The sequence below is a fragment of the Episyrphus balteatus genome, chromosome 4 (assembly GCF_945859705.1).
Source record: "Episyrphus balteatus chromosome 4, idEpiBalt1.1, whole genome shotgun sequence".
NCBI classification, from domain to species: Eukaryota; Metazoa; Arthropoda; class Insecta; order Diptera; family Syrphidae; genus Episyrphus; species Episyrphus balteatus.
This window is the reverse complement of record NC_079137.1, coordinates 51,714,049-51,735,043: the sequence shown is the minus strand read 5'-3', so window position 1 is coordinate 51,735,043 and position 20,995 is coordinate 51,714,049. Positions and strand designations below refer to the sequence as shown.

General features: G+C 35.0%; 1 protein-coding gene and 1 pseudogene across 1 annotated transcript; one reads left to right on the top strand and one right to left on the bottom strand.

Annotated features, from left to right (window-relative positions):
* Window positions 1-1,953: 1,953 nt before the first annotated feature.
* LOC129919618 (translation initiation factor eIF-2B subunit epsilon-like) lies at window positions 1,954-3,021 on the top strand. Its single transcript, XM_056000561.1, has 2 exons — window positions 1,954-2,538; window positions 2,619-3,021. Exons 1-2 carry the CDS (start codon window positions 2,476-2,478, stop codon window positions 2,781-2,783), a joined length of 228 nt encoding a protein of 75 aa, XP_055856536.1. The 5' UTR covers window positions 1,954-2,475; the 3' UTR covers window positions 2,784-3,021.
* LOC129919617 (protein lin-9 homolog) lies at window positions 2,882-5,375 on the bottom strand (annotated as a pseudogene).
* Window positions 5,376-20,995: the final 15,620 nt, after the last annotated feature.

Genomic DNA, 20,995 nt, shown 5'->3' with positions numbered 1-20,995 from the left:
CTCGTTTTAGAATTTGTTTTTTTTTGTTTTTTCTATTTTTGTTGTTGCAATTTTGTGTCTCTTGCAATTTCTTATGGTGATGGGAATTTTTCGTCCTTTTCCTTATTTTTCTTTGTGTCTATATCTGTGATTTTACAGTCATGTTGAGGTTATATGAAATTAGAGAGAGGGAACGAAAATAGGATAGATACGACTGTTCTTTAATTAGTTTTGGCACATTTCGTTTACTCTGGTTTGGCATTTAACTTGGTAATTTCACACACACTTATGTTATAAATAGTTAACAAGTTGGTAGTTTTACAAAAAGATAAAATGCAATAATTAAACTTCAATAATATGCTTTTGCAAAATAATCAATATCTAAGTTAAGATTCAAAGACAATCTCAAAAAGAGCTGACGGGTCCCCTGGGCAAAACAAATTACTTTCTTGGAGGTCTTGTTGCTGAGTTATTTGCATCTAAACATTTAATTTATCTTACAATTGGAGGCAGATCTATGGACCAAGGCCTTAAAAAAAGCTTTGGTTCACAGATGTGAGTTAACAGTGAACAGGCCTATGAATTTAAGCAAAAAAAATTAAACTTAATTTTTTCAGATTTTCGAAAAAAAAATGCATTTTAAAAAATTTCCTCCAAACTCACTGAGTGGAACATCAAAAGAAAGGAACCCTTTCTTTTTAAGCTCTATTCATAACTGAAAACAAAAAAAATTGAATAATTTTTTTTCAGATTTTCAAAAAAAATCAAGGTTAACCCTTTGACGAAAAAAAATGCATTTTGAAAAATTTCATTAAAATTCATCCAGTGAAACATCAAAAGAAAGGTCTCTTTAAGCTCTTTTCATAACTGAAAATAAAAAAAAATAAATTATTTTTTTTTCAGATTTTTGAAAAAAAATCAAGGTTAACCCCTTGACGAAAAAAATGCATTTTGAAAAATTTCCTCCAAATTCATCGAGTGAAACATCAAATGAAAGGTCTCTTTAAGCTATATTCATAACTGAAAACAAAAAACATTAAATTCTTTTTTTTTTTCAGATTTTCGAAAAAAATTAAGGTTTACCCCTTGACGAAAAAAAAATGCATTTTAAAAATTTCCGCCAAATTCATGGAGTGAAACATCAAAAGAAAGGGTTTCTTAAGCTCTATTCGTAACTGAATACCAAAAAAAATTAGATTATTTTTTTTCAGATTTTCGAAAAAAAAATGCATTGTAAAGAATTTCTTCCAAATTCATCGAGTCATTGACCTATTATATATGGACTGCTAGTTGATTCTCGTTTCCATACAAAATTTTTGAAAATGTGGTTCAATGATTACTAGCGCCTGTGGAAGAAAGTGGTAAATAGAACTCAGTTAGCGTAGCGACATCTTCCGTCAGATGGCTTGAACTACCATTTTTGTACATAGAAACTATGGCCATCTACATATTTTTGTTATAAAAATGAGTAGCACCTGTCTTTTTTGAAGTCTACTTTTTGACGTTTTGGAAGAAAAGAATTCTTTCAGAAATAAAAAGTATTTTAAAATGATTGTTCGAAATAAAATATCGAGGTAAAATAATTGAATCGTGTTGGAAAATGTTTTTTATTTCAATTTATTATTAATCGAAATTATTAAAAAAAATTAAATGTTCCTTTTTCAATAATTTTCATTTTGTTTTTTTTTTCAGATGCAATCGAGGAATCGTTTTGGATGGAAGGACGTCAAAATGCCCTCGCCCGAACAGCCAAAAAGTTTTTGTGGTGTGGAGCCTGGAGCGAAAATCGGAGCTAATCATCAATTATCTTGGGTTCGGTGGTTGGCGATGGTTGTGTTATTCCACAGAAGTCGAATATAGAGAAAGTTCTTGTTAAAAAAGCTCATTGGGAAAATGGTAAGTTATTAAAAAAGTATTTATGATGAATTGAATCATCCATTTAGTTTTTACACAGATGAAACAGATGAAAAAAAAATCGGAGACAAAGCTTACATCCTCAACAACGACACAGAAGAGCTCTTCGCATCCGATTCAGAAGATGAATTACCAACGCAATCGACAAAAACAGAAATTCCAAAAATGATGGGACTATCACATCTAATCAATGCGGACGAAAGCGCTTACAATTCAACAACCAGTGACGAAGATGATGATTCACACCAAGGCTCTCCAATACCTGATGATGCAAATAGTAATCACCTTGTACCAATAGAAACTATATTCCTGCTAATCATAGCGTGGCTCCTTTCTTGCATGCACCTCATCTACAGTATTTTTATCCGAAGTCTTGGACTCTTTGGTTCGTGGAATTCAACTCAAATCCAATCCGGATTTCTTGATTCTTGAAATCAACTCATCTCGCTATGCCTACAATATGTCTTTAAAGGAAGTAAATTTCAATATCGTCAAAGCGGTATATTCAGTTTAGATCCAATTAAAGAGGCAACAACAACAAATGTCTTAAGTGCCAACAATCAGGTATTGGGTCGCTTGGGTATGGTTGTTTCAAATAATATAAAAAGCGATGATTCTTTGTTGGATTGTTTGAAGGCAATTCAGGTAAGTCGTGTGTGAAGTTTTTGTATTCTTAAAAAAAGATTTTGACCTTTTTTTATTTTTATTGCTTTTAAAACTTTTAGGAATACTGTGAAGAACAACCAGCTCTGAGAGCCAAGGTTGCCCAGATTATTCATTATCTCTATGATAAGGAATTTGTGTCTGAAGAAGCTATCCGCATGTGGCACAATGAGTTGGATGATGATTCAGAGTGGTTGAAAGCACCATTGCAGAAACTCATAGAATAGCTAGGTCAATCCAGCGAAGGCAGCAGTGAAGAAGAAAACGACGATTAAATACTTTTTCTTTTCTTCTTAACTTAATGATTCTTCAATAAAAAAAAAACTTTAAAAAACTGCCTCTTTGGGGATAGAAAAAAAATATGTTTAATTCAATAGAAAATTTGAATATACAACAAAAGTAAAATTAAATAGATTTTGGTTAGTTAAAGTAAAGTTAAAGTCAAAGTTGCATTGTGCTGCTGCACATTTATGCTCGGTGACATAGCCAATTGACCAGTGCCAAGTCGAATATGGTGTAAATGGATTTGAACGTGTTTTTGAAACACTTCAACATTATCGCTATCCAACAGACCAGCTTTCACCTCTCCGGACGATGAAGAAGATGATGCAGCTGCTGCTGCATTTTTAATTTCTGCTTCTGAATTCATTTCTTTCAGTCGATTTAGTTTAGATTTCTTTATAGCAATTGCTCGCTTCAATCGAACAATGGTCTCTAATAGCTTCACTAGGAAGCCACCGATAGTATCACGTTCAATAACTGGATTCTTGAACGGACTGTCGTATTGCTGTTGGCCCAACAATGGATCACTGCGATTCAAAGAGTTTCGACTTCTTGTGGGAGTGTGTATGAGATTGCCATTTAGATAACGTGGTCGGAAGTCTTGCATGAGGTTGGTCAACGGCAACATTTCAAAGAAGTTATCTGATACAATTTCAAAGTTGGGGATTGAGTGAGTGCTTAAGCCGAGCCGTTGCGATTAAAAGACACCCGATAAGTAGAGCTGAGGGAGTCGAATGCATCAACGCTACCACTACATCTTGAGGTACACGCAGACGAGCTGTTACTTTTGTACATTCGGGGCGTGTAAGTTGTCTTGTTTTCAGATTTGCAAACGATTCGTTAAGACAAATCTGGAAATCGTTCTCACCTTGAAAAAGAGGCTTATCTACAAATGAGTAGAACCATTCGAATATAACCCATTTTTGGGCTTTGGGTAGCTTAAGCAAATTTCGTAAACGTAAACCGATTTGTTGACCCATTCGCTTGTCGGCTGGTATCAGTGCATTTCGTGATGTTGATGCTGTCGGGGACGAAAAGTATTTGCTAGGAGAACGTTTTTCGGGAGGTGTTTGTTGCTTTTCTTCGTAACGCACATAACGTGTACCGCCGATTGTTTTTCTCTTTTTTAAAACTTTTGATGGAGTTTTAACTGGTGTGCTTGGTTGTTTTTGTGGTATGGTAGTTTTGCGAGGCGATTGCTTAACACCAAGAGCTTTGTTATCATTTACCAGTTCATCGTCAAAGAATAGACGATTACGTTTTCGAACGCGAACGGGCATTCCACGAGCATTTAACATTTGAATTGGTTGTGAGGTTTGAGGTTTTGGAGGTGGCAAGGTACCGACACGATGTAGACCAAGTGTAGCTGGACTAAAGGCGGGCGGTTCAATGTGCTCATCGTCAGACATTGATGATTTAATCCGTATTATTGCCAATTTATTGGGATCTTTCATTTTATTCCAAAGAAATTCAAGAAATTTCTCTCCAAGGATATTCTAAGAAAAGAAAAAAGTTATATTTCTTTCTAACATTTCAGAGTATGGAACTTACCTTAAAACTACAAGAATAAAATACTAAAAATTGTACATGATGCGTGTTATGACTCCAGAGCATGAGAAAGTGTTTTGAGGATTTTATCACCTTCATCTCCAATTAGTTCTTTCTTTGGATTGAATTGATCAAAGAATGAATACATCTTTTCCATACACATATCAAAAGTATGGGCGGTTGGATGGGTCATTGGTAGAATTTCACGAGTTTCTTGTGGCGTCGTTGTTGTGGTTCTTGTTGCATCTTCCATTTTAAACATTTCCTCGTCAATATCTTCATCATCATCCATGTCGTCTTCGTTTTCTTCCTCGAATTCAGCTTCTTCAATTTCACTTCGTGGTGCATTCACATCAAGAATGAGCAGTTTTTGAACCAACACCTGTATCAGGTGTTCAGTTAGAGCTGGTTGGTATTCCATTAGCCACAACACATTGTGTATATATCCAGCCACAACATGAGCAGGTTTCATTTTGCCCAAGGTTATTTTTGATGTTCCAATGATGTCCTCCTGGCATTGCCATCAAGAGTAACTTGCTGCAGCCGATGATCCAAGATGGGTACAACGACTATTCCTGCTCCTGGAATACCAGATGAATTGATGTCTCATCGTTTCACGTTTGATGTAAAACTCATCCCGTAATTCGGGTGTGGCTTATTCTGCATATTCGGTTTGGAGTTCTGCTGCCTTTGGAGAGTCCGATTTTCTTTTGAGAGATTTAGAGGGTTCCTATTGAGTTGCTGCTGGTAAAACTGATTTGATTGTCCATTTTTGTTAAATTGTTTTCTGAAATGAAAGAATAGAATAAAAATTTAAATTATAAAACTTGGAATAAAACTCTGAAAAGAATATATTAATATATTTTTAATTTTTTGTTACCTTTTTATTCTTGGGAAACAAAATTCCTTTGACAATTTCTGCAAATAATTAAATTCTTGTTTTTTTTTTGACAAGCAAAAGTCACAAAACTAGATGTCAAATTACTATTTCCCGCTGCCCTACCAAGCGGCGCCACCATAGCTTGAACCTGGTCCTGGCAGTCCATATATAATAGGTCAATGCATCGAGTGATACATCAAAAGAAAGGTCTCTTTTGGCTCTATTCTTAATTGAAAACCAAAAGTTTCTTGAATATGTTATTGCTGAGTTATTGGTACCAAAACAAATATTTCTCACAAAAAAAAACACGTTTGATACAGTCAATTGTAAACATATTTTCCTTTAAGATAACATACAATTTTAAAAATTTGATGAGTCCTTATCAGTTTTTTCTTTTTTTAGTGGAGGTTAACTTATTTTACATAAAAAAGTTCGCTAGTATCCTTAATCTATCTGAAGTTTACGACAAAAATTGCACACACATTTTCTATGACATCAATAAACCTTTTGATAAAATAACCTTTAACTTATAGCCCATAGGTACTCATGAATTTTAGTTTATGTAAAACACTATAAAAAACAAGTTTATAACCTTTGATATTTCTAATCATTATGATCCTTGGGACCAGCTATTAAAAATTTACAATCCTGTGTCATTAATTCAATTGACGCATGTTATTCTTATTTTTTGTGTCTCTTAAAATTCATTCCCATATGAGAAATTTTATGAATAAGAATAAATTTATTTATGTAGGTACCTTCTACCCACCTTCTTGCTTTACAAACATTACCTCTGCCATTATCTCATGGTTACACTTAAAATTATATGCACTCTATAAACATAACAGATAATAATATACAAAATATCCCTTTTATACTAGAGATGTTTAGTATACTAAGGTTTATTACGTCTACTCCATAAAACAAGCAACTAATGTTTATATCTGCAGTAGGTTTCGGTACGAAAATACGAAGAGAGTAGGTACTTTTCCTGGATGGTGGTTATCCGTTTTTGTATCACTTTACGCGTGTAAAATATCAATTTTACCCCTACTGAATATGGGTTCATTAGTGTTAAGCGTACAATTTCACAAAACCCAAAATGTTCTGTTCTGGTGTTCTCCCGAACAATTTTATCTAAAAATATACCCCAAAATGTAATTCCTACAAAAACAACGTTAAGATATACCGTGTGTACTTTTGTGTGTGAGACTACTGCAATATATTCCTGGTGCGTATTAAACAAGTGGTTGATTCTCATACGAATATCCTAAAAATATATTACCGCATATAAAACCAATTTATTTCCCTATCCTCTAAGGGATTTTCTGAACCAAAAAAAAAAAAAAAATACTAAACATTAAGACAGAGAAACATATCTATCTAACAGAATATTCATACACAACAGTATGAGGTGTTCTTTGTGTTAATTTTTTTCTGAGACTCATTATGATCCTAGATTTGGATGTCATTTTGTAAGAAAAATATCATATTTCGTCACTAAAAATACTTTTAAGTATATTCAGGACAAAAAGTCGTGGCAGTTTTGTTCAAACGTTCCAAGGAATTTTACTGAACATTTTTTTTACACAAATAAGTTACTTTCAAAGTAAATACCTTTACCTTTAATATTAACTTTTTTGACGTGATAACGTCTTATAAATCGATGAACCATGGCAGCCACCACAAAAAAGTGACGCCATTTTCTAACGTTACACTCTCGCACTTTCGCAGTGCGGCAAAAAATTTCAATTCAAAATTAAAAGTAAACTATTAGAGATACAAAAATCTTCTATAGCTTATTGAAAAGATAATAATTTGAAGCTTAATCCAAATGAAGGATTTTTAAAAATTCTGTCATTTAATAGGGTAAACAGGGATAAAACGGAAAGATGAAATTTGGGCTAAAATCTAAATGCGAAGTTGTAGAGAATTGATTTTTTTTTCTATAGATAGATAAGATTAATTTAAGAATAACTGAATTAAAGAAAAAATTCTAAAAAATTTTGAAACTAAGCTATAACGTTTTGTTTGAACATTGTACACGTGTTGGGGCTATGACAAAATGATGGTTTTGGGTAAAGGAAATTTTTTTTGACTATTCTAAAGATGCCAGGTGAAAGATGAGGGAAAAAAAATTAGGCATCTGATACGGATTTTTTTTCAACACTCTGCGTTTCGAAATATGAATTTTAGAAAAATACCTTGTTTTTTTATGGGTATTTTTGGGTAATTTTTGATTTTTAGCTTTTTTTTGAGCGTTAAAAAAATCTCAAACTTATAGAACATGTAGGTTTTGGCATACATGTGCAAAATTATGTGGAATCGTTTAGTGATTTTTGACTGAATAACAGAAGAAACAAGTTTTAAAAAACACGTTTTTTGACCGTTTTTAACCGATCTTCATCGTTTTTTATTTTTATCTTCTTTTCTTTAATAGATACAGGAATAAAATATATGGAGTAATGATAGACCATGACTACGACTAAATGTGTGCGAAGTTTCAATCATTTTCGTATACACAATTTTGAGATAACGGTAAAACAAAATTTTAGAATTCAACAGGTTATAACTTTTGACCAAAAGCAGATAGAAATTTTATTAAACTTTTATGAGCATCCTGATACCTTTCATTCAAGAAACTTGCGAAAAACCTCAAAACACGAGTGGAGATCTGTTGCCCTCCGAACAGCCACCAGTGTAGGAAGTACCCTAATCTCAGTCTGGAAATTCGACATGGTTGATTTTAAAAAATTCTAACTTCTCTTGTAGGCATCTTTGAAATGATGATTGATACTTCATGTGAAAGGTGAAATATATTATTTATAGGTTGTCAAACAAAAAAATTGATTCCATAGCCTGAGAACATAAAAATAATTTTTTTTTTTTGCTTTTTTTAATGAAATTTGATCGAGTTCAAAAAATTCTAGCTCTTTTTGTTGATGTCTCATAGACCTGATCGATATTTGTATTTTGAGCTAAGACAATAAGCTTTCAGATGGTATAAAATTTTGTATAGGTTGTTAGGGAACAAAATGGAATTAATGACGTGAGAAGATAAAAATTCATGTTTTCTTTGCTTTTTTTGATGAAAATGATTGTTTTCAATAATGCGCAAAAAGTGAACATTGTAAAAATTTAAAAATGGTTTTATTCTTAAGAAGAAATACTTGGCTTTTAAATTGCATAATTTTTTTTGTAAGATTTTAAAATAAAAAATGAATATAATGAGAAAATAAAAAAGGTATTTTTTTTTAGCTTTTTCTAGTAAATTATGATTGTTTGAAATAATAAAACGCTTCAATTGGCTTATTTTAAACAAAAGGACACAACCTGTTTTCTGATGACGTTATCACGTAAAATCATAGTCCGTAAACCGGCTTTACAGACAACCTCTTTTTTTCGTAAAATTTCGATCAAATAAAACAAAAAAATTGCTAAATGGATTGAACCAAAACCTTGTTGGGTTTTTGTTGGCACATTAAATTGTAAAAAAAAAACTGAAGGTACCTGTTTGTTGGGTTTATTAAAAATTTCAAATGTTTTCTTAATTTTCTTGTGCAACTAAAGGTTTATTTTTTATTCATAATTATTCGATTTTTCAGGAAGAAGTCGTATCGAACTTTTGAAAAAAAAAAGTAAATTTAAGCTGAAAAACAAGTTATCCAACCCATAAGATGTTGGAGAAATTTTTTTCCAATACCTAAAAAAAAAGAACAGGGAATTTCGTTTAGCGGGATAGAGGAATAAAGAACGACACTTCTTTAAAAAGTCAGAAGTATTTTATGACGATCGCTGAATTTCATGATCTCAGGAAATCTGATCCAGAGGTATAGCGTTACATTACCGACACCCTACTGGCAGATCCGAGTTAAATAAAATATGAGCAAGGATGCCCTAGCAACGTTGTTCTGGAACAACTCCCTAATGTTAGCAAGTAAGGTACTAACTTCAAAAATTAATGCAGCTGCTTGGAAACTTCATTCTTTCTTATATTTAAATTAAAAAAACTTATTTTGAAAGGGTTTTTCAAAAAATAAGTTATGTTAGTGATTAAATCGATTATTTTAACATATAAAAAGTTTCTGCCTCTTGGAACTGTTTTGCCTTAAATAAACAAATAATAACAAAAATCTGAAACAAAATTCAAAACTACAGCGAGCGATTTATTTGAAGAAGGACGTTTTTTCTTCTTTTAAGTTTGAGACTTTATTAAGGACATCAGTACGCCAATGTTGTAAATATTTTCGTTTATTTTGCTGTCTGAGTGAAATTGACTACTCCTCTTTTGGGAGAATCCTTTATAACGACAAGACTAATTTTATATAATATTATCACAGAAAAGAATAATGTCAATTTAACATAATGTGAAATTAAACCGCAGTCTCTGGATGAAAAAAAAATTTCATTAAAGTCGAATCTGTTTCGCATATTATTTTGCCCTCCAACTTTTGCATATCTCATGTTTCCCAGAGAGAGTATCACTTCCATTCAGCAAGAAAATTAAAAATAATAAAAACAAAAAAAAAATATATAAAAAAAATTTTAAAAAATTGGATCCTTTATCTCGATCCTCTTAACTCAATGTTTGTCTCGGACACACACACTTCCAATTGTCATTCATTGTTCGCAGATGCCACCGAAAAAGCGAAAAACATAAATCCTGATTCCGAAGTGCCAAAAGCACAAACAGAATTACTCCATATATACACACAATCATAAAACACACTCTACAGCACAGACAAACACACACACAAACAAACATATTTAACTCATATTGTATACAAACTCATGTAATTTGAAGCTGAATATATTTTTTTTTGTTCGCGCAAGCGACCACCGCTATTGCATCCTTCACAGAGTAATAAAATATCATCATGTCCTTGCATTCATCGCCATTCGACGTCATCATCGGCGCTTAATTTATTTCGAGCTTAATATAATATCCCGTTGATTTTAACCCTCAGAGTCCTTCATCTAAAAAAATTAAAAAGAACCAAAAAGAAAAAAAACAAACAACAAAAAAAAGGACCTCTTTCACATCGTGTATGTATATATGTATAATACAGAAGGACAGTGGCGGAGCACCATGCCACTGTTCGCTGCTGCTGCTGTTAAAAACTCTTATCTGACTATGATCAAACAGGGACATTTGGACACAATAAAAAATTACGTCACACACGGCTTTGTTTCTCTTCTCCATCTTTTTTTGTAATAATACATGAACAAGGACTTAGCACCAGTGGACCAAAGAATTTAAAACCCCAACGAATAAAAAAAAAAGTAAAAAATGTTAAAAACAAAAACAAAAAAATTTAACCGAAGTGAAAATGCATTTCACAAAAAAGGCGTATGAAAGAAATTTATGGTCACATGTCGCCTGCAATGCAGTTTATTTCAGTAAGGACGAAGGCAAAAAACACGACAAAACCAACCAAAAATTGGTTAAAAACACAAAGCCCGGAACCGGAATGCAAAAAAGAAAAATTCTTAACACCAACACACAACACAAAATGCACAACACCAACTTACAAAAAAAAACTCTAGCAAACACTTTGTATGTATGTACCGCTATATGCGATATATCCTTACATTTGCCATGTATCGAAACCATCACCACATTACATGCTATACTAGGGAATCGAGTAAGATACCTGTCAGCTCTCAGCCCAGTCATATGCAACCCCCCTCCATTTGTTGGTTGGGACTGAGTCAGAAAAATTTGGCAAACGTTTTTTTTTTTTTTTTTATTTCCCAGAAATATTTATGTATTATTTTTTTTTGAAAATAATATTTTAGTTGTTAACATTTGTTTGCCTGGGTGCGAACATAATTTGAATTTCATGAAAAATTTTTGGCTTAAAAATTGAAAAACCATGCGACATTATTAAACACACTAAACTATTTGAGGTTTTTAGCTGCACAAATTTTTTTTCACATGGAAATTTATTAGCTTGTTATATTTTGGCTCAAAGCCTCTGTGATACCAAAAAAAAAAAAGAATCTTGTTTTGTTCACACTTTCCAGCGGTGGATTATGTTTTGCATTGGTTGACATAAATCCTAGTTGTGGTTACTATAATTTTCATTCAGCATAAAAACGAAAAATAAAAAAAATAAAAATGTTGTGTGCTCGGGGGCGTATGAGTACTTTTTTGTTCTGTGGAAAGGTGAACAAAAAAAAAAAATAATAATAATAATCCACTTGTTTTCAAATTCGATAATAAAATTATCTCTGTTTTATGATGTTTTTTTTAGAATAGATATTAGATATAATGAAAACTTAATAAATACATCAGGAGTGTTAATTATTTAAATTTAGTACTCTGCTTTGAGAGAAGAGTATGACTGATGGATTTAGCTATAATTCCTTTAAACAAACCTTTTTTTTTTGCTGTTAATAGAGATACTTAGCAAAACATATAGCTATTCTACAGTAAAAAAGCTAGTTTGTCATGATTCGCGTTCACAATTTGACATGGATTGGGCTACAACTTTGGTACTGGATAGGGCTGTAAAAATAACAACAAAATGAGTACCCGCATGTATATGTTACTTTTGATACTAGTACCCGCATCTATTATTGATGCGTTACTCGTTACTTTCGTATGTTTCGCATTTTTCGTATATTTCGTATGTTTCGTGTGTTTCGTATGTTTCGTTACTTTCGCATGCTTAGTATGTTTCTAATATTTCATGTATTTGATACGTTTCGTATGTTTGGTATTTTAAATATTTTTCGTAAGTTGGTAGGTATAAAGGTGTAAACAATTTTTTTTTTTTTTTTTGTAGCTATACTGATTTTTTTCGATTTTTTTTATTCAAACGTTTAAACTTTTTTGATTTTTTTCCAAAATTTTTCAACAAAACTTTGGTAATTTTTTGTTTATATTCATTCAGTAATCTCATCAAAATTCTTTAGAGACCTTTATTTCAAAAGTACATCGCGTAGATTTCGGAATATTAACACTTCAATACAACCATGTCGAACAATTTTTCATTTTGTTTTCTATTGAGATTGATTTTCAATTTTGCACTGAAAATAAACAAATTTTTTGAAAAACCAAAAAACTTTTGTATATTCTTAAGCTACATTTCAAGACCATTAACAGAAAGGTCATAAACACATTGGTTGCGGCGTAGGTATATTTCGGCCACATAGAATATACCAAAACGTCTCTTTTGATATTTCTGTATAAATATTAGAGTTGCCGCGAACATTGATTTGGCCGAATACCGAATACCGAATATTCGGCCAAGGACACTCAGAAAAACACGTTGGTAGTTTCAAAAATTTTATACTTTGTCTCAAGAATAGATGTGGCTTAAAAAATTCCCAACAACATCGTATTGTAACGATGAATAACTGAACTACTTTTAAGATAAATGTCTGAACACACTACCTACTACTGCAAAGGTAGACATCTTAAATCGAATTATATATGAGGACTGTTCGCCAAGATCGAACGGCGGACCCATACAAGTGGTGGTCAACACATACTACAAAATTTCATATTTTGACAACATTTGCTAAAGTCTACCTTTCTTCTCCTGGAGTAAAGTGCTTACAGCGAAAGACTATTTTTCGAAGCAGGAATAGTCTACGAAGATAAACGTAATCGTTTACTACCAACAAATGCGGAACAAATAGTTTTCATTCACCCCAACTTGCCTTTAGTAGATTAAATATTATTATCGATAACGCAACGATACTTTGGCAATACTGTTTTTATTGAGATAAAAGTGAACTCCAGATAATTATCTGGAGTTAGCATTCCGACTAGGGTAACAATATCGATACAAGATGCTAAATGCGACAAGTTGTTTCGTATCTCATGTATCGGATGATTTAGTATTGAAATTGGAATGGGGTCGTTACTCTTACATATGTTTCGCTACTTCAGTACCCACTAACGAAACATACGAGTAACGATATTGTATAGAAAGTAACGTTTCGTTACTCGTTACTGAAGCAAATAACCGCATTTTAGTAACGAATACTTACGATTTGCTACAGCTCTAGTACTGCACTATTTAAAAAGGTTCTAAACCTTTCAAAACAACTTAAGTTGTTGAAGGAGAATTCGACGTTGTTTTGGAACTCCATGTAGGTTTACTGTAATTTTTACAGTTCACTAAGGTTATACTCAATACAAAGGGGAGTTGATTAAATTTTTTGCAAACCTTGCATAGGTCTCATTGTGTTTTTAAAATTGTCACAGTATCAAACTTGTTCTATGCGAATACTATAAAATTCAACTCTTATATGTTTTTCATTGAAATTCAAAGAGATTTATTTGTCAACACTCAATAGAGTTATAATTACTAAAGTTCCGATTCACATTACATACATTTATCTCGAAACAAAAAAGGACTAAAAGCTAGCTATACAAAGCTTTAATGCATTAAATTTCAAAGATGCTATCAGAAAAGTCTAATTACTTCAGAATTATCATACCAAACACACACGTACCTTTCCATTCTTTAACAGACTATATTTTGTCTGGCCTCATATATGAACGTAATATTGTTTGCTTTTGCTGGCAAAATCAACTTTTCTCAAAGTTATCTGCATCACACATTTCTTTTTTTGTGTTATCCTTTATATTGTTAGAACTCTTAGATTGGAAGTTCCTTTTAAAGATTCACCATCACTTCCAACTATTAAATCTGTTTTTCTCTCTCTCTCTCTTTGTTCTCAACAAAACAATGTCATTTTAAGGAATATCTGTTCATCTCTATTATGAACATGGCACCAGAACCAGAACCAGGACACAGCACTCGAATAGAGCATCAGCCCCATAGCAAATAAACTCGTCCTTGCTGGGGTTCAAAATAGATTTGTGAGCACCTATCCATCCAATTCATCCATCCAACAAAATCTCTTTGAAAAAGTTTCCTCAAACTCGACTAGAAGACTCTGCTTATCTATCTATAAGGCTAAAGCTATATCAGGACAAGAAGAAACGAAGACTATGAAAAGGAAGACATATCCATAGTCGTTGTACCTGCAAATCGATTCAACTGACAAATGCATTTGTTTACCACTATAAGTCTCTGTGACTGATGCTAGGTGATTTCTAGTCGGACGAGCACACAATTTATTAGACCACATTTTTGTAAGGGTCACTTTTCAAAGCAGCATGTTAAAAACAACCGAAAGAATATTCGCCCTAGAAACAACACACTAAAATGTATCTACACATATGTATAAAAAAAAAAAACACATATGTGGTAAGGATGGGTTTTCTATATATGTATAAAAGGGGAGTTAGAAAATAGATGCCTCAAGACCAAAAAAAGTCCGAGTGTGAGGCGTTTGTGATTTGGTTTTGAATGGAGTAAATTGTTGAATTTACTTGTGTACAATGTCCATTGCCGAAGTTCGAAGGATATTCACATATATTTTCATTGTATTTATGTGAACATTTTGTATGTAAGGATGGAAACCGATTTACTTTGTTCTGTGTGATAGCCGGTATCTTGTAGCCCAAAATCCATTGGTTATTTCTTTTTTTTTTTTTTTTTTGTTAGGTTCTTGTAGCGTTTCGTTACTTCAAGAAGTGCAACTGAGTAAATAAATGGATTCTGAGGTTTTGAAAGTTATTTTTTTTTCCTAGTTTATGTGGTTAAGACTCAAGAGGTGGCTTGAAAATGAAATTTTCAACCAGAAGTTTAAATTAATTTTGAAAAAAAAAAACACAAGTTTAAGTTTTAAAGAATGGTTTTATACATGGTTTTTTACATTGTGTTACAGAATCATAGAATATGAAAATAAATGAGACTTTTTCAAAATTTGTTTATTGTAGTCTATTTAATAGAACCGAGCTCCAGAGCAAAAATAGAACAAATTCGTTCAAGACTTTTTATTGGCGATTATGATTCCTTGGCATACAAGAATACTCCAGCCAAAAGTGCTACTAAATCCATTGGTGCATTTCTGAGAAAACGGCAACACTGGTCGGTTTTCAGTTTTTTTGATTTAACTCGAAAACCAAGCCTGACTTTGAAATGGTTCAAAGACACTTTTCATAGCAAATTAAATTTTCTGTCAAGTTAAGATGGTTAAAAAATTTTAAAAATTATTTTTGTCTAAAATTCTAACCTAAAATCAAAGAAAAAAAAGTTAAAAAATTGACAATTTTATTTTTTTTTACTAAATCAAGGGGCATTTTGTGTATGTAGCCGGGACGTCCAAACTTTGTACTAATGAAATAAAGTAGAGGTAAAATCCTTTGATAATATGCAATTTTTAATTTTTTTTGTCAAGAAACAACTTAAATGTACCTATTCAAAAATTAGCACTTTTTCTAAATTTTTGACTTTTTTAGTTAAAAGCAAGTTTTTAAAACTCGATAAAATCGTATTAATTGGTAACTTTTAGACTTTTAAAGTAAACATACTTCGAGGGATTGATTTAATATAAACTAAATATGACAAACAAAAAAATTTATTTGCATCCTTATGGCCTTTTGTGCAATTTTGTGTATGTGCATTTTTATAAATTCGGGTCGAATGGATGGACGGAGAGCCATTAGCTTTGGTCTATTGCATAGAAGAACATTTAAAACCAACTCTTTTACTGTTTTCAATGGCCTGAAAAACAATTCTTGTAAAATCCGCGACCAACGAAAAGTTTCTCTTGAAAAACGAAAAAAATACTCTAATGAGTTTGAAACAAAATAGCTCAGGGAAATTAGTAAATCAAATTGCACTTTTCGCGGGACAAATTTTAAAATTATGTTGGTTACAGTAACGATAAAGGACTCATTTCATAGATAATTCAAAGTGCTATAATTCATACTTTAAGAAAATCCCCAACAAATCAAAAGTTCTTCAGATATTTAAAAAAATGTCATATTGTCTTAACCTTGCGAGAAGAACCCGGACTTTGACCGACTATAAAATTGAATTTAACTAACTCACGGAATTCATTTGTATATCATTTTTTAGATAATTTAATTGATAATAAGTCTACCCTCGGACATTTTTGGTTTAAATGAGTAAAAATGGAGTTATAAAATAAAAACGGCACCGACCTCTTTTCCAAGATGGCGGCTGTTCCCGATATCTTATCATCCCAAAAAATTCACTTTTACGATAAGGACATTCACCTAAATACGTTCCATGAAAAAAATTTGTCCCGCGAAAAGTGCAATTTGATTTACTAATTTCCCTGAGCTATTTTGTTTCAAACTCATTAGAGTATTTTTTTCGTTTTTCAAGAGAAACTTTTCGTTGGTCGCGGATTTTACAAGAATTGTTTTTCAGGCCATTGAAAACAGTAAAAGAGTTGGTTTTAAATGTTCTTCTATGCAATAGACCAAAGCTAATGGCTCTCCGTCCATCCATTCGACCCGAATTTATAAAAATGCACATACACAAAATTGCACAAAAGGCCATAAGGATGCAAATAAATTTTTTTGTTTGTCATATTTAGTTTATATTAAATCAATCCCTCGAAGTATGTTTACTTTAAAAGTCTAAAAGTTACCAATTAATACGATTTTATCGAGTTTTAAAAACTTGCTTTTAACTAAAAAAGTCAAAAATTTAGAAAAAGTGCTAATTTTTGAATAGGTACATTTAAGTTGTTTCTTGACAAAAAAAATTAAAAATTGCATATTATCAAAGGATTTTACCTCTACTTTATTTCATTAGTACAAAGTTTGGACGTCCCGGCTACATACACAAAATGCCCCTTGATTTAGTAAAAAAAAATAAAATTGTCAATTTTTTAACTTTTTTTTCTTTGATTTTAGGTTAGAATTTTAGACAAAAATAATTTTTAAAATTTTTTAACCATCTTAACTTGACAGAAAATTTAATTTGCTATGAAAAGTGTCTTTGAACCATTTCAAAGTCAGGCTTGGTTTTCGAGTTAAATCAAAAAAACTGAAAACCGACCAGTGTTGCCGTTTTCTCAGAAATGCACCAATGGATTTAGTAGCACTTTTGGCTGGAGTATTCTTGTATGCCAAGGAATCATAATCGCCAATAAAAACTCTTGAACGAATTTGTTCCATCCAAAAGGGTCTATTCAATAGACTAATTGTATTGAAAATGTAAACGTCAAGAGACAAACGAATATAGAATTAAAAGAGAGCAGTTTTAAATTTAAACCAACTTTAACACATATTTTGTTCTTTTACATGAGATCAGAAGTTGAGCATTTGAGTCCAATATCTGATGACTAATTTGGCTTAACCTTTCATTCAAAAATTTCAAAGTGATGAACAATTGAACAAGTCAATATATTGAGTGACTTTGGAAAATTTAAGAACCAATCTCCAATGAAACGCTTACCTATTGAGTCCGAACAAACAACATAAAAATCTTGTGCATCTGTGAGTTTTAATAATAATATCAGCCGCAGAAAATGCCCCACGTGGGTCATTTTGAAATGCCCCACGTGGGTCATTTGGAAATGCCCCACGTGGGTCATTTGGAAATGCCCCACGTAATTCATTTTGAAATGCCCCACGTGGGTCATTTTGAAATGCCCCACGTGGGTCATTTTGAAATGCCCCACGTGGGTCATTTTGAAATGCCTAACGTGGGTCATTTGGAAATGCCCCACGGGGGTCATTTTGAAATGCCCCACGTGGGTAATTTTGAAATGCCCCACGTGGGTCATTTGGAAATGCCCCACGTGGGTCATTTTGAAATGCCCCACGTGGGTCATTTGGAAATGCCCCACGTGGGTCATTTGGAAATGCCCCACGTGGGTCATTTGGAAATGCCCCACGTGGGTCATTTGGAAATGCCCCACGTGGGTCATTTTGAAATGCCCCACGTGGGTCATTTTGAAATGCCCCACGTGGGTCATTTTGAAATGCCCCACGTGGGTCATTTTGAAATGCCCCACGTGGGTCATTTTGAAATGCCCCAAGTGGGTCATTTGGAAATGCCCCACGTGGGTCATTTGGAAATGCCCCACGTGGGTCATTTGGAAATGCCCCACGTGGGTCATTTTGAAATGCCCCACGTGGGTCATTTTGAAATGCCCCAAGTGGGTCATTTGGAAATGCCCCACGTGGGTCATTTTGAAATGCTCCACGTGGGTCATTTTGAAATGCCCCACGTGGGTCATTTTGAAATGCATCACGTGGGTCATTTTGAAATGCCCCACGTGGGTCATTTTGAAATGCCCCAAGTGGGTCATTTGGAAATGCCCCACGTGGGTCATTTGGATATGCCCCACGTGGGTCATTTGGAAATGCCCCACGTGGGTCATTTTGAAATGCCCCACGTGGGTCATTTGGAAATGCCCCACGTGGGTCACTTGGAAATGCCCCACGTGGGTCATTTGGAAATGCCCCACGTGGGTCATTTGGAAATGCCCCACGTGGGTCATTTTGAAATGCCCCACGTGGGTCATTTGGAAATGCCCCACGTGGGTCATTTGGAAATGCCCCACGTGGGTCATTTGGAAAAGCCCCACGTGGGTCATTTGGAAATGCCCCACGTGGGTCATTTGGAAATGCCCCACGTGGGTCATTTGGGAATGCCCCACGTGGGTCATTTGGAAATGCCCCACGTGGGTCATTTGGAAAAGCCCCACGTGGGTCATTTTGAAATGCCCCACGTGGGTCATTTGGAAATGCCCCACGTGGGTCATTTGGAAATGCCCCACGTGGGTCATTTTGAAATGCCCCACGTGAATCATTTGGAAATGCCCCACGTGGGTCATTTTGAAATGCAACACGTGGGTCATTTTGAAATGCCCCACGTGGGTCATTTTGAAATGCAACACGTGGGTCATTTTGAAATGCCCCACGTGGGTCATTTTGAAATGCCCCACGTCATTTTGAAATGCCCCACGTGGGTCATTTGGGAATGCCCCACGTGAGTCATTTTGAAATGCCCCACGTGGGTCATTTTGAAATGCCCCACGTGGGTCATTTTGAAATGCCTCACGTGGGTCATTTGGAAATGCCCCACGTGGGTCATTTGGAAATGCCCCACGTGGGTCATTTTGAAATGCCCCACGTGGGTCATTTGGAAATGCCCCACGTGGGTCATTTTGAAATGCCCCACGTGGGTCATTTTGAAATGCCCCACGTGGGTCATTTGGAAATGCCCCACGTGAGTCATTTTGAAATGCCCCACGTGGGTCATTTTGAAATGCCCCACGTGGGTCATTTGGAAATGCCCCACGTGGGTCATTTTGAAATGCCCCACGTGGGTCATTTGGAAATGCCCCACGTGGGTCATTTTGAAATGCCCCACGTGGGTCATTTGGGAATGCCCCACGTGGGTCATTTTGAAATGCCCCACGTGGGTCATTTTGAAATGCCCCACGTGGGTCATTTTGAAATGCCCCACGTGGGTCATTTTGAAATGCCCCACGTGGGTCATTTTGAAATGACCCAAGTGGGTCATTTTGAAATGCCCCACGTGGGTCATTTGGAAATGCCCCACGTGGGTCATTTTGAAATGCCCCACGTGGGTCATTTTGAAATGCCCCACGTGGGTCATTTGGAAATGCCCCACGTGGGTCATTTGGAAATGCCCCACGTTTGTCATTTTGAAATGCCCCACGTGGGTCATTTGGAAATGCCACACGTGGGTCATTTGGAAATGCCCCACGTGGGTCATTTGGAAATGCCCCACGTGGGTCATTTGGAAATGCCCCACGTGGGTCATTTGGAAATGCCCCACGTGGGTCATTTGGAAATGCCCCACGTGGGTCATTTTGAAATGCCCCACGTGGGTCATTTGGAAATGCCCCACGTGGGTCATTTGGAAATGCCCCACGTGGGTCATTTTGAAATGCCCCACGTGGGTCATTTGGAAATGCCCCACGTGGGTCATTTGGAAATGCCCCACGTGGGTCATTTGGAAATGCCCCACGTGGGTCATTTGGAAATGCCCCATGTGGGTCATTTGCAAATGCCCCACGTGGGTCATTTTGAAATGCCCCACGTGGGTCATTTGGGAATGCCCCACGTGGGTCATTTTGAAATGCCCCACGTGGGTCATTTTGAAATGCCCCACGTGGGTCATTTGGAAATGCCCCACGTGGGTCATTTTGAAATGCCCCACGTGGGTCATTTGGAAATGCCCCATGTGGCTCATTTGGAAATGCCCCACGTGGGTCATTTTGAAATGCCCTACGTGGGTCATTTTGAAATGCCCCACGTGGGTCATTTGGAAATGCCCCACGTGGGTCATTTGGAAATGCCCCACGTGGGTCATTTTGAAATGCCCCACGTGGGTCATTTGGAAATGCCCCACGTGGGTCATTTTGAAATGCCCCACGTGGGTCATTTGGAAATGCCCCACGTGGGTCATTTGGAAATGCCCCACGTGGGTCATTTTGAAATGCCCCACGTGGGTCATTTGGAAATGCCCCACTTGGGTCATTTGGAAATGCCCCACGTGGGTCATTTTGAAATGCCCCACGTGGGTCATTTTGAAATGCCCCACGTGGGTCATTTTGAAATGCCCCACGTGGGTCATTTTGAAATGGTCCACGTGGGTCATTTGGAAATGCCCCACGTGGGTCATTTGGAAATGCCCCACGTGGGTCATTTTGAAATGCCCCACGTGGGTCATTTGGAAATGCCCCACGTGGGTCATTTTGAAATGCCCCACGTGGGTCATTTGGAAATGCCCCACGTGGGTCATTTGGAAATGCCCCACGTGGGTCTTTTTGAAATGCCCCACGTGGGTCATTTTGAAATGCCCCTCGTGGGTCATTTGGAAATGCCCCACTTGGGTCATT

Excerpts from the sequence above, each read along its gene's own strand:
- LOC129919618 (XM_056000561.1), top strand. The coding sequence starts at position 2,476 with ATGGTTGTTTCAAATAATATAAAAAGCGATGATTCTTTGTTGGATTGT. Across the intron at positions 2,539-2,618 it reads ATTGTTTGAAGGCAATTCAG|GAATACTGTGAAGAACAACC; the intron begins GTAAGTCGTGTG and ends TAAAACTTTTAG.